This window comes from Haliotis cracherodii, unplaced genomic scaffold (assembly GCF_022045235.1).
Source record: "Haliotis cracherodii isolate W230 unplaced genomic scaffold, xgHalCrac1.p SCAF_5, whole genome shotgun sequence".
Lineage (NCBI taxonomy): Eukaryota > Metazoa > Mollusca > Gastropoda > Lepetellida > Haliotidae > Haliotis > Haliotis cracherodii.
The window spans coordinates 30335006-30347744 of NW_027266308.1; the positions used below are offsets into that span (position 1 = coordinate 30335006).

Consider the following 12739-nt stretch of genomic DNA (forward strand, 5'->3'; position numbering starts at 1 on the left):
TAAATTTAATATTTCGTCAAAAATAATTATTCTGAGAACAAATTATTGCAGGATTGACTTTTAGTAACCTTTATATATGCTACTCAAAAGAAGTAAGTCAATACCTATGACAGGTCAGATTAACTATAGTAACTTCTTTTAAGTAGTATATATATTTAGTGTTGAATATTTTATATGTGCCCTTATATTGTGTCATTGTATAGTAATGTGACTATCTGGATGTGCATTGTATGTTATGGTTGGATTGTTGGATTGTTATGTCATCATTGTTCTGTGATCCTTCTGACAGCTGGTGTTTATTGCAGGCTACGATGATCGTCGAGGGTCTATGTATGGCATACTTCACTTTTCGTATCTGCCATTGCGCCTATGTCACAAACAAGTTCTGGAAGGATACCAAGAACATCATGGTCATCGGTTGTATTGTGGTGAGTTTCACTTGTGTAGTGGTGAGTTTCACTTGTGTAGTGGTGAGTTTCACTTGTGTAGTGGTGAGTTTCTCCTGCCTTGTGATGACTTTGTCCTATCTTGTGGTGAGTTTCTCCTATCTTGTGATAAGTTTCTCCTATCTTGTGGTGAGTTTCTACTATCTTGTGGTGAGTTTCTCCTCATCTTCCCGAGGCAAGAGAGTTAACTGACTATAAATGTCCAGTTTCCACCCTTGCCGGACCAGACTGGAATTATGGAGTTTCATTTTGGCTGGACTAACAAGTCTATGCATAGTCACCAATCAAAATCGTGTCACAAAATCGATATCAGGTTCTTAAACTACTGTGCAGATTTCAGTGAATTGCAGGATTTGCAAAGCATTTGCACCTTCAATTTAGTGTCAACATATATATTCCCAATATTTTCATTTTTTTAATCAAGATGCTCGCGTGATTAGATGCACTTCACAAAGTAAGACTTGTTTTATTACAATGAAAATTTTGATTATCGATCAAATCGTCTTCACTGGGCGGCACCATTTTGTTTGAAGCAAATGCAAATGATATGAGTGGTGGAATCAGATTGGTCAATAGGAGGGACATAGACATAACTCATAATAGAAACTGGTGGTGCTACGATTGAGCCCAGAAATTCCAGCCTAGTTTGGCAAGGGTGGAAACTGGACTTTTACTGTCAGGTAACTAACTCCCTTGCGTCAGGAAGATGGTTTCCCCTGTAATATGGTCACTTTCTCTTGTATTATGGTGAGTTTCTAGTGTACAGCAGGGAGTTTCCTTTGTGTAGCAGTGATATTTCTGAGCCTATATGTTATACCTTGTGGGCTACCCTGCTAGTAACAAATTAACTTGCTTCCAAATTAATACTCGTGCTTAAGGCTACCTGTTTTTCAGCAGGAACCTTTCCGGGGTTACCTGCTTCTCAGTGGGAACATGGTTTTTCCCGACTTTTCAGCCGTGGAATCGTAAAATAGCTTACGTTGGGCAACCAATTGCCAGGTATATGGGCCCGGTGACAGGAGTCGTCAGGTCAGCGGTAGTAGCTACAATGGTTTTTTTACTAATTGGGCCAGGCAGCGATATTTGTTTTGGGCAGCATGGTAGTTGCCAAGCAATGGTAGCATTTAAATATGCTAGGGGGTTGGACAGCGGTAACTGCTAATCGCCGTTACCATGGCAATGGTAGCTTTTCAGCCCACTAGTACCTGCACACCCTCAGCCATTTAATCCAATCTATTCTTGTCTTTTATTATACGCACGGGCATCCACTGTTTGGTGGCCCGTGCCTCTCCTTTGGCATATCATATTTTCTTAAATGCTGCTATAAAACAAGTTGTACATATCACCTTTATGAAGATATTCTTCTTATTTTTTTCCAGCTCACCATGCTAGATATAATCTGTTTTATTGTGTGGCAAAACCTGGTCACTCCACCCACCCGTGCCATTCGGTGGTCAAGGTCCCTCAGGCCATTCTTCATTGTAAACTTCTCAGACGGGAAGCAGGTAAGATGAGGTCTTCTGATCACACATTCCAGGACTAAAGTGATGTCTCTATAAGTCACAATACGATGCAAGGGTCAACATGTTACAATTAGTATTTCGCAGAGAAATTGACTGGCCGTATACTGACACACAATGAAAACGCAGAGTCTTGTTTTCAAGTATCAGACAAGATGTGTGTTTTTGTACACTCAAGTCCATCTTCAATCTCATTAAAATCAGATCTTGGTTTTCGCTACCGCTAAACAAAGATCTGAGGACATCCCATTACACGTCACGTCAGAACAACCTTTCACAAATTTTGACCGACCAATGAAATGACTGACAAGAAATCGACATTAACCAATCAGAAGGCAGCTTTCTCGAGCTTTACAACACTAGTTTCAAACTGGCGACTACGCTTCGAAACATGTTTTGACGTATTCTCGATTATAAATTTTAAAACTGATAAGAACATTCTGAAATGGCTTATAGATGCCACAGATTGTATGGATATAATCATAAAACCTGTAACTGTTGTTTGGAATACCCTGTGTTAAATATATCGTGGTTGCATGATTAGAAAACACATTCCAACTGTCACTTTTCATGATCTGGTAAGCGACGCTCTGATTGGTTAGATGAAAGGTCGTTCTGACGTGACCACTAATGGGATGTCCTCAGATCTTTGTTTAACATAGCGAGAACAAAGATCTGATTTTAATGAGATTGGTCCATCTTGAAACATATGGACTATGACATTGGTGTGTTTGTGTCATGCCTATATACACAAAACAACTTTTGATTTTGGTAGCCATTTTGCTAAATATTATGAAAGTTTGAACATGTGTTTTCAAAGTGTGTCAGTAAGTGGTAATTTAGGCATAATGACATCAAATCCCTTTTACTCCCCACAATCTCTTTATGTCAGTGTTAGTTCAACACTACTCAAATACATGGTCAGAATGGAATTGGATCACTATGATATAAAGATTCAATGTACAGACATGCCATATAAAAAACAATGTATTTTATATTTGTTGGTGTCTATGACCTTTAGGTAAAAGAATACCTGAAGAAATGGTTGTTTCAATGTAATTCACACAATTTTTTATATGTGCATTAAAGACCCTTGTATCAGTTTATAACAGAACCAGTTGTGTTATTGCATGCCAGGATATGGTATTTTTTTGCTGTCAGGAGATAAAAAGAATATTATTTCAGGTTCGGGATGTTATTGAGTATTTGATATCTCAAATTCTAGCATCAAATAGTCAATAACTTCCACAAATCTAAAGACACATTAGGCTTTAGAAAATAAAAGAATTGGTGTTCAGGCAATGTTTTTTAAAAATATAGTGCGGGAGGACAGTTTCTTTTTTTGGGGGGAGGGAAGGGGGGGGTCGTTCAAACTAGTACGTAACCAAATAAACAGTTGTGTAACCAAATAAACAGTTGTGTAACCAAATAAACAGTTGTGAACAATCAACCTGGGAAAAGGCCTCCCTTCATAAATGTATTCCTTGATGAGTAAAATACTGGAATACAGTATTTGACTACCGTTAGACTTGAAATATTGAAGGATTTTTTATATATTTTTTAAATGGAAATAAGAAATGAAACAAACAAACTTTATTATGATGTGGGCAGTGCCTGAGAACCAAGACTATTATTTTTCTTCAGCCTAATCTCATTGACATTGTAAAATACAAGAGTTTTCAGATCTTTTTCTTTCTATGTAAAGTCTCACAGCTGTGAGACAGGCATGATGTCACTCTGGAATGCTATGATGCATGATACAATTGATGATGTCATGTACTTCCGTGACCTGAACCTGTTTCTTAGTAGAATGCTGAAGTAAATGACTAAATCGAGTGTGTTCTGATCAATATTAATCACACTTCATGTACATTAAATGTAACCGTTCTGGCAAGCCAGGTGCTTTGTTTTTCAAATTTGGGATTGGGGAAGAAAGGCACTTCTCAATTGAAGTTTTCATACCATATTTAAAGCTGATGATGGAACAGACGGACAGATAGATCCATGCAAGCCATCTTTAAATTGTCTTTACATCAATCTCATTAAAATCAGATCTTAGTTCTCGCTATCGCCAAACGAAGATCTGAGGACATCCCATTATGGGTCACGTCAGAACGACCTTTCATCCGACCAATCAAAGCGTTGCTTACCATATTATGAAAGTGACAGCTGGAATGTGTTTTCTAATCATGCAACCTCGAAAACGTTAACGCAGGGTATTCCGAACGACAGTTACAGCCCGTACGACTGATTCCATCAAAATCATAGTCAATCCCTCGCTTCTGTGCGATAAGCATTTGAACGGAGGAGTTGTTGCACAGTACATGGGAAGCACTGCATACAATCTCAACCATATATATGAGATATTCCAGAATGTTTGTTGTTCAGTGGTCGGTCAAAGTTCACGAAAGGTCGTTTTGACGTGACCCGTAATGGGATGTCCTCGGGTCTTTGTTTAGCGGCAGCGAGAACTTAGATCTGATTTTAATGAGATTGTCTTTACATATTCATCATCACTTGCAATAACATGATATAATCAGAGTGAACTATGATCATGATACAAAAGGATTATAGTTGTCACCGGGACATGAGTGGCACCATCTTCCCAAGGCAAGGGAGTTAACTGACTGTAAAAGTCCAGTTTCCACCCTTGCCGAATTAGGCTGGAATTACTGGGCTCGATTGTAGGGCCACCAGTGGCTATTACCAGTTATGTCCCTTCTAGACCTCTCCTATGGACCAATCAGATTCCACCTCTCGTATAACTGGCTTTTGCTTCACACAAAATGATGGTGCCCAGTCCAAACAATCTGATCGATAATCAAGATCTATATTGTGATAAAACGGGTCTTACATCGCGAAATGCATCAAATCACATGAGCACCTTGATTAAAAACATGAAAAGATTTGGAAAATATCTGCTGACAATGAATTGGCGGTGCACATGTTTTGCAAATCCTGCAATCGATGGAAATCTGCACGATTGTTTACGAACCGGATTTTGATTTTGGTGCACGAATTTGATTGGACAATGCATAGACTCGTTAGTCCAGCCAAAATGTAACTCCATAATACCAGCCTAGTTCAGCAAGGGTGGAATCTGGACTTGTCAGTTAACGCTCTTGCCTTGGGAAGATGGAGTGGCACAGTCATCTAAAGCATCGCAATTCGCTGCCAGATTTATATCCCTTGGGCACGCCAGAAACCTATAATCAAGGTTGATCCCAATTATGTTTCTTGGTTTGTCTGCACCATACCAGTGCTCATGGGCTTCACCAAAATGAAAACCTGCATCAATTCAGGCTTTCCTCCCACATGAAGCTGACATGCTGTGATGTAACTAGAATAATGTTCAAAGCGGCGTTAAACCACACTCACTCTCTCAGTTGTCACATTAATTTCAACAGATCCGTCGAGCTTTTCGCAACATCCGACGAACTGTGCCAGACATCCTCAACGTGCTCGTCCTGTTCATCCTCAGCGTGTTTCTCTTCGCTCTGCTGGCTCTGAAACTGTTCTACAAGAGGTGTGTCCGGGATTGATTCTTTAAAGGAGAAATCAGGAGAATCTGTTCATTCTTCTTCCGGAATCAACAGATTCAAGTGATTTCTCAGATTTATACCATGTTATAGTTTATATATACTTTCCCTATAATTTTGCATTGGGTCCGTGGCGGTAGTCGCACAATGGTTTTACTAATGGGGCCAGGCAGTGGTATCTGCTTTGGCCGGCTACCTGGGGCCCCGTGCAGGGGTAGTCTGACTTAGGCCAGCAGCGGTAGTTGCTTTTGGCAGCGTGTTAGTTGCCAAGCAATGGTAGCATTTAAATATGCTACCGTGGGGGCTGGACAGCGGTAGCAGTATCAGGCCAGCAGCGCTAGCTACGAATCGCCGTTGGCCATGCTCAAAATAAGCGGTTATGCCCATGTGACATCATTGATGACATTATCATTTACCATGTCATTGCTGTGAAGTGTGTGTTCTTTGTATGGATCTATTTTAACCCATTCTATCAGACCATATGAATAAACCTCATACACAATGTACACAGTGTTCAAAATAAGCGCCTGCCCATAGGCCCATGTCGGGCCTGTAGTTTAAAGGATGTCTGTGTCCATATGGCCTCCAGTTCATATATGTGTCTATTTATTTGTCACAATCAGCTGCAGTTTTTTAAATGAGGGCCACGTGAGTTTAGTCAGGGCCTGCAGCTTCTAATGTCTGTGGTCCTGATGGTGGCCTGGTAGATTTGAGTTATTTCGAACATTGAATGTACACGTCATACTTTCAGGAAGAACCTGGTTTATCCTAACGGAGATGCTTACTTTAAGAACTACTTTGACTGTGTGTGGGATCTGTATGTTCTCGTCACAACCGCCAACAACCCTGATGTCATGTGAGTACCTGACAGTCCCAGTCACTTAGTCAGATAATAGGATAAGGCCAAAACTGGTTGTTTCTCAGTCAGTGTACTGTCTCTGAGTGGAGTATTAGGCAGTGGGCTATCAGTAAAAAATGGCATTAGTCTTAACTTGTACAAGCGGGCACACGCACACACACGCATGCACACACACACACAGACGTACACACACACAGACGTACACACGCGCGAGTGCGCGCGCACACGCGCGCGCGCGCACACACACACACACCACTAATCCTGCCTGTCCTATATGTGCAGGATGCCAGCCTATGATTACAACAACTTCTTCGCAGTGTTCTTCATCATCTACCTCATTATCTGCCTCTACATCTTCATGAGCATCGTCCTGGCAGCCATCTACAACAACTACAAGAAGAACCTTAAGGTGGGCTCAACACCCTTCAACCAGCACACAGTCAGTGTTGCAGGTTTAACAAGCGCAAAAAAAATTTAAGACTGTATGCAAACAATTCCTACTGTACACAAAAGGATATGGATGTTGGAATAGTTCAAACTGATCAAATTGAAGCATGTGCATGTATGTCAGATTTATCTGATATTGCTAGTCTGATGTCCATGTTACAAAATGGCCCCTATTTAATCTCTAGGAGCCCAAATGTATTACATAGAGTCTCTAGGACTCGCAAATATATGGGTAAATCCCTTATGGTGTCTTATGTTGCTGTCAGTTATGTCATCTTCGTAAATAACTCCTCTGTGAAGATCCAGGTCTTCAACAGCCCATGCTTGTTGTAAGAGGCAACTAAAAGGATCCGATGGACAGGATTGCTGACTTGGTTGATGCATGTCTTTGTATCCCAATTGGGTAGATCGATGCTCATGATGTCAGTTTCTGGATTGCGAGATGCCAGATAATTTGTATTCAACCAGCAATTGTATGCACCTGTAATCCCAAAATATATTTCAGAATGAGGTACGCATGTCAGTTTATGGCAAACGGCGTCGGTTGGCCAAAGCATTTGAGCTGCTGAAAGTGCGTCAGAGTGGAGAGTATGTAATAACCAAGGCATGCTGGATCAAACTGATGGGGATCGTGCTACCCACCAAGAGTGCTGCACACCTCGAGGTCATGATGAGGGTACTAGATGTCGGGGGCAACCAATGTATACGTAAGTGATTGCTCAGGGGGCCTCAGGGTCTAATTTGATGAATGAAGACAGATATATCCTTTAAACCTAATGCCAAATTCTAATATGATAGTCAGCTCAATATAAATCATCACAAGAGATCATGACCAATCTCATTAAAATCAGATCTTAGTTCCGCTAAACAAAGATCTGAGGACATCCCATTAGGGGTCACGTCAGAACGACCTTTCATCCGACCAATCAGAGCGTCGCTTACCAGATCATGAAAGTGACAGTCGGAATGTGATTTCTAATCATGCAGCCTTGAAAACGTTAAAACGGGGTACTCCGAACAATAGTTACGGGCTTAACGACTGAATCTATACAATCTAGACCAAATATTTACCATTCTAGAACATTCTTTTTTTTTCAGGTTTCAAATTTTTAAGCGAGAATTTGTCAAAATATGTTTCGAAATGTAGTCGCCAATTTGAAATTAGTGCCGTAAAGCACTAGAAAGCTGCCTTCTGATTGGCTAATGTCGACTTCTTGTCAGTAATTCCATTGGTCAGTCAGAGTTTGCGAAAGGTCGGTCTGATGTGACCCATAATGGGAAAAACACTAACATATGATTCTGGATTGTGTTAAGATAGATGATAAATTATGCTTTAGTTTAAGAAGTGATTGAGGGGCAAAATATTTTTAATTTATCATATGGAAACATGAATTCACCTATGGAAATGAATGAAGGGCTAAATAAATATGATAGGAAAGTAATCTGCTATTTACAGGTAAGAAGCACTTCATGGGACTGGCTGACCTTCTTCAGGTGGAGCTAAGTGAGGTCAAGGACAGACAGACTTTGATAGAGAAATATTTCCCTAAAGTCTATAACGCCTACGCCAGTGTGATGCTGAAGATGGTTGTCAGACACAAGTATAGTATATATGGCAGCTTGGGTTTATGGCTTCACTCCAAACCTTCACAAATGTTGAATAAAGTTCAAATTTAAGATTGGTATTTTTTTATCCTTCCGATTTCTGTATTTGTTAGACATGTATTGATATGGGAGTTGGCATGACTCGTTGACTTACTACACTATTTCACTATTTCACCCAACCAAACACACTTTTAAGAGATCATATTATTTTCCCTGACCACCAAACCTGTAGTTTTAAGAAACTCTGCAAATCAAGTTTAAAACGTTCACGTCTCCAAATGATGATGTCATCCTTCCAGTCAGAATTTATTTTTTGTGTCTCATCACAGAGCAGAATAAAGAAAAATAAATTATCTAGAAAAGAACCATTAAGAGTTAGGTTCCTACAAAAAGAAGACCTGTCCAATCTGTTCATGCCATTAATTATAGAAATATTGATTTCATTGATTTTTTTCATGATTTGAACGTCAATTGGTTTTGTAGGATCAACTTGATAATATTCTCGGAGACGTCAGGATTCAGAGATTTTATTTTGGGGGATTTTATATAGGTGACACCTTCTAGACATTTGATATCCTTTTTTCTTTTCAGATTTTTCCGTTATTCTTTTGACTTTCTGATTTTCGTCAATGCTTTCTTCATCGCCTTTGACATTGATGATGCGGACTGGTTCTTCCTGTCGATGTTCATGGCGGAAATAATTCTGAAGCTCTATACATTTGGTGCCAAAGAGTTTTTCTTGCGCTTCTGGAATATGTAAGAAAGGGATACAATTCTCAGTACATGTAATGATTCCATAATTCTGTAATGTTTCAAAGTTATGGTTTTGATGCCTTTTGTATTTCTAAATCAAATTTAATCAAATTGTCATGATGGATAAGAAAAGAGCTTTCTGGAAATAACAAAAATACCATTTTCAAATTCATTAATTTAATATCATAAATGTTAATTCATGACAATATTAACACACAATTAAAGATATATTGCTTTTCATTTTATGTTTTAGATTTGATTTTTTTGTGATAGCTGCCTGTGTGATAGCTTCTGCTGTGGAGGTGATTATCGGAGCATGTAAGCTGGCTTTTAATTCTTTTCTAGTTAGAGAAAGGGCTGCTTTAGAATTTGATTGTGTACTGAACAGATTTAAAGTTAATGTTAGACACATTTGTTCTTGCATTGTTGTAAAGAGTTGTTTTTGTTTTAAACTTTTAATTAAAAAATAGGGTAGGTAAGTAGGTTTATTTTGTTTATTTTTTTAAATTCTGGCAACTATGTTTGAGAGCTCCATAGAGAATTGAGCTCATAACACAAGCGGTTGCAAACTGCTTTCTAGAGCTGAGTATCACCTGGTATCTTGTGATACGATTTGTATCATGATACGGACTGATGATACTACTGGTATCACGATATACCACATAAAAGAATAGGAAATGACGAAATCACTGAAATACAGCTCTAAAACCTCTTTCTTCACACATTATTAAGCTTTGAAAATTAATGACTAGTCGGAAAATGGCAACACCAAAATCTATGTGATACCATTTAATTAAAGTATGGATCTTCCTATAAGGTACATCAGGTAATGTTCTTTTCAACATACCAGGGCAGTCAGTTTTAAGAAACATTGATGTTCCTTATGTTTCAGACAAGGTTACTTTTTCAAAACAAAATGCAAATAAAGTAGGTATATACAGTGGCCCATACCCGCCACTGGTGAGATCATTTTTCACTGTATGCCTCTATATTTTATCTGGCGGCCGCCAGATACTTCCACTAGTGAGATAAAATATAGAGGTTTACAGGGGGAAATGATCTCACCTGTGGCGGGTATGGGCCACCGTAGGTATAAAATACATGTGAAATAATGTCTTTGTCGCAACATTTTCTACTTCGACATAAAATATTCAAATAAGTAAAGCAGGATGATGTTTTTTGAAGAAATGTATTCATTGTGAAAAATGTCCCTTCTGTTACCACTTTTTTCATGGTAACAGCCGGGACAGCAACAGGAGGGGAGTATTTGACTTTAGATGATGTTTTGACACATTTAATTCAAAATGTTTGTGAGAAAAATACATTGTATGATAAAGGCTGTACGAAGACTCATTATAAATAATAAAAACTGTCAAAATGGGGTGGACATAAGGGACACACGTAAAGAGTACTCAGTGACTCAAATCTTCAAGACCTTTTTATAAAATCAAATCTGAATCCAAGCTAAAAAATTAATCCACCACTGCAAACCCAGAAAGCACAAAAGTCATGTTACCCAAAAGAGTGGAGTTACCGGGACTGGGTACAGAGAGAGGGATCAGATAACATTGATATGTTCAGCCTGGTAACAGGTGGGACAGATTCTTTTGAACCAAAAAAAAGATAATTAAACTCATTGATTTGTTCAACATAAGAGTACATATGCAGTGTTATTAGAGCAGACAGTACACACCCAACACTGGGTGTACGCAACCTACATATATGTTGTAAAAACAGTGTTCAAAAGATAAACTCATAATACACTGATTGATTGAGTATTGTTATCTAACGAATGTAATTTTTCAACATAAGTGTACATATGGCACATACTAGAGAAGACAGGATACCTGTCGCAAGGTGAAACACCCATGGACAAGAGATATCCATACATAAAATGCATTGATTTATTGAGCATTGCTGTCAGTAGATCTGACACCTTTCATAAACAATTACATCAGAACATATAGTCAGGCAATACTCTGACAGTTATCCACAACTCTGTGTTGCTTTTTTTAGATTCTAAAACTATGAGTGTAAGCAAAAATACTGTACATTTAAAGCTATTAGAAGTTTAATTCCGTTTGACAGGTTGCGTCTTTTAACATGTTAGTTGCATCCCATTATGGGTCACGTCAGCACGACCTTTCATCCATCTATAAGCCATTCCAGAATGTTGTTTTGGTCAGTTTTAAAAATATGTTTTGAAGCGTAGTCGCCAGTTTGAAACTAGTGACTCGATTTCTTGTCAGTCATTTCATTGGTCAGTCAATGTTCGCGAAAGGTCGTTCTGACGTGACCCGTAATGGGATGTCCTCAGATCTTTGGTTAGCAGTAGCGAAAACTAAGATCTTATTTTACTGAGATTGCACATCCCCAAGTAAACTAATGATACATCAATGAATCGTGACACCACTAGCACTATATTCCTTTTTCAGCATCCGACGAGTTCCGCACACTGGATGTTCTCCTTGTCCTTCGTGTGATGAGATTAATCAAACTGTTTGGCAGCATACAGAGGTGAGTGGAACTTGTACTGAAAGTTAATAAAGCCAAGCATCTTAGACAGGAGTCCATAACCTATACTGATAGACAAGACAGTACAGACAACGGGATTCTGGGAAAATATTGCATGCTTGTCATAGAGCTGACTTAATAGGGTTGTTACAGTGTGAGATCAGGGCCCTGTTTCTTAAAGCAATCTTAGCGCTAAGATTATCATACCTCCATGCTTCACCATAACCCTACAACAGTCGTAGGGTTAAGATTGCTTTGTGAAACCACACCCTGGTTGTTTGTTTGTCTTTGTCCCCCCTCGGCATGGTCTGTTGCTCATACTGTCAACCACTGGTTTGCCTGACCCAGACCATCTTCCCAAGGCAAGGGAGTTAACTGACCTTAAAAGTTGAGTTTCCACCCTTGCCAAACTAGGCTGGAATTATGAAGTTATATTTTGACTGGAATAAACGAGTCTATGCATAGTACAATCAAAATCCTGTCATAAACGGGATATCGACATCCTGTTCATAAACAACATGGCAACTGCCGTGTCAAGTTCATTCATTTGCAGGATTTGCAGAACCTGTTTACTGTCAACTGGGCATCGACACATATTTTCCAAATCTTTTCATGTTTTTAGAAAAGTGATTTGATGCACTACACGAGGTAAAGCCTGTCTTATAACAATAAAGATCTTTATTACCGATAAGATCGTCCTGACTGGGCGCCGCCATTTTGTTTGAAGCAAATGCAAGTGATATGAGAGGTGGAATCTGAAAGGTCAGTCGGGGAGACAAAGGGACATAACTCGAAATAGCCACTGGTGGCGCTCCGATCGAGCCCATAAATTCCAGTCTAGTTCGGCAAGGGTGGAAACTCGACTTTTAAAATCAGTTACCAACTCCCTTGCCTCGGGAAGATATACCCAGACATGATTATTTTACAGGCTGCTGTTATTGCTGGAACATGGATGACTGTGACATCAAACACCATTCAGTCAATCAGTTCTCTTTTACTTTAATGCCATTTTGTTCCTTGACTTTGTTCCTACAATGCTATATTCAATCTGTTGAA

The 12739-nt window shown here is 39.1% G+C and overlaps 1 protein-coding gene across 1 annotated transcript in view; it reads left to right on the top strand.

Annotated features, from left to right (window-relative positions):
- Positions 1–12739, top strand: part of LOC139442946 (two pore calcium channel protein 1-like) — a 31825-nt gene that overhangs the window by 9893 nt on the left and 9193 nt on the right. Inside the window, exons 4-13 of the mRNA XM_071223871.1 lie at positions 306–428; positions 1826–1951; positions 5374–5492; positions 6257–6361; positions 6647–6773; positions 7317–7518; positions 8268–8412; positions 9008–9172; positions 9423–9487; positions 11605–11686. Coding sequence (XP_071079972.1) covers positions 306–428; positions 1826–1951; positions 5374–5492; positions 6257–6361; positions 6647–6773; positions 7317–7518; positions 8268–8412; positions 9008–9172; positions 9423–9487; positions 11605–11686 — 1259 coding nt within the window. The remainder of the gene's footprint in view (positions 1–305; positions 429–1825; positions 1952–5373; positions 5493–6256; positions 6362–6646; positions 6774–7316; positions 7519–8267; positions 8413–9007; positions 9173–9422; positions 9488–11604; positions 11687–12739) is intronic.